The 1936-nt window shown below is 31.6% G+C and overlaps 1 protein-coding gene across 1 annotated transcript; it reads right to left on the bottom strand.

Moving 5' to 3' along the window:
* On the bottom strand, positions 1139–1513 carry LOC109132886. Its single transcript, XM_019245347.1, has one exon. It carries the CDS (start codon positions 1511–1513, stop codon positions 1139–1141), a length of 375 nt encoding a protein of 124 aa, XP_019100892.1.

The following is a 1936-nucleotide window of genomic DNA, read 5'->3' as shown; positions in this document are numbered from 1 at the left end:
ATGGTGGCCGGCGCAGAGAAAGCGTTTGGCTCTGCCCATGAAGACTTGGTATCTTCTGAGTTTTTTTTGATAAATATTGATTTTTTGAGTTTCTAGATTTCACTTAACCAAGAGAAGAAGGGGGCAAATAGAACAGAAGAGAGAAAGAATAAACAAATAAAATTGATTTTCTCGCAAGATATGATGAAAAGAAGGAAAGGAAGAGAAGGGAAGGAAAAGCAAAGATGATTTTTGTCCATTCGATTGAATCTATCAACGGTGGATGACACACCAAAAGACAATCCTTGCCATTTAAGATTAGCCAATGAGATGTTTTCTTTATTTTTCTTTTTCTTTTTGGTAAATTATGGTAATTTGCCATCATGTTGTATCACAATTCGGAAATTAGGAGTTTAGGATTTATAAAGTATTAGATTTTATTTTAATTTAAATCGATTAGATCTATAAATAAAAAAAATTTGAATTTTTGGATTGATTTCAATTTTGATTATAAGTTACATTATTAATTCGTTTAGAATTTTTAAAATTATGATTTAGAATTAAGAAAGAAAAAAGTGACTAGAATAAATAGGCAATGAGCATTTAGAAGCACATATAGTTCAACTGTGAAGTATATCTTTAATTTTAAGTGGCAAAACAATGACTTGGTAAAATTTTTTCTAACTTACATACCCTTACATTGAAAACCTATGTACCATCTTCTACATGACTTGTTGTTTACAAAATTTTTAACTAAAACATGTAAAATTATTTTTTAAAAAACAATATATAAATGTATTAGTTAAAATCAATGCAAAATTGGTTAAATTAACATACTAGTCATTCAATATTGTCAAATTACATTTTTAAAATCCCAAAGAGTTGCTAAAATGAGGCACGCTTTTTTTGTGACCAAAAAAGTAGTCACAAACTGGAGTCCCAAAATGCATGTTTTCTTGTAGTGATGGACTCCATGTTCGATGAGATATGGTACAATTGAACGGTGCTATTCATGTCAACTGAAGGATAACTAAAACAACGGTTAAAAAAAAAACTTCTCAATATAATAATATCGTTGTATTTTTTTTTCTTTTTGGAGTTGAACATGTTGAATTAGCTAAACTATTATAAATTTTGACAGATTATAAAAGTCTAAACTCTATTTTGGAGTAGGAGGGGCTGCACCAGCACTAGCAGTTCTTAAACATTGTTCTTTTAGTATAGGAGGAAAAAATGGATTAAATGGAATTTCCGGCATGCAATTGGCTTCCGCATCTAAAAATGCTTTGCAACAAGCAGGACCTATGTTACTGAACTTTCCAGTGAATATCGATTGAACAATCTTAGTAACGCATCCAGGAATATCCATCACTACTGACCAACATTTTGTTATATCAGGTAATCCTGGCACATCTGGAATTGGTTGAAATGGAAATGGGAAAGGAAACGGAACCGGAAACTGTGTTATTTGAGCACTTACCGAGACCACAACGCATATGGCTGCAAGAAGAAAAACAACATTTTTGATAGACATGATGAGATATTGCACTAGGGAACAAAACTTCAAATATGTATCTTTATCCAGCTTGGTTTTGATGGATGAACGATAGTACAGCCGTTGTTTATTTATATGGGAGTAATTAAAGCGACAGTATCAATTACGTTGAAGAAACGTCTTTAAAATTTAATTATTGTTGATATTAGATTTAATTTAGCCGTTCATAGTATACTTATTAAGTTGATTAAGTTTAATCCCTGTTTTAAAAATCGGTCTAGGCGCCCGTGTAATCGCCGGTTACACGCTGGGCGGCTCCTTACCGCCGGGAATTCAGCCTAATCGGCCAGTTAATCGGAAAAATCAAAAAAAAAAAATTTGAGGGCTTTGAACTTCTAAAAATGATTTTCTTTCATAGATCTATGATATAATGGCCGAAACTATGATAAAAATAAGATAAAA

The sequence above is a fragment of the Camelina sativa genome, chromosome 5 (genome assembly GCF_000633955.1).
Source record: "Camelina sativa cultivar DH55 chromosome 5, Cs, whole genome shotgun sequence".
NCBI lineage: Eukaryota > Viridiplantae > Streptophyta > Magnoliopsida > Brassicales > Brassicaceae > Camelina > Camelina sativa.
This window is presented reverse-complemented; position numbering and strand designations above follow the sequence as displayed.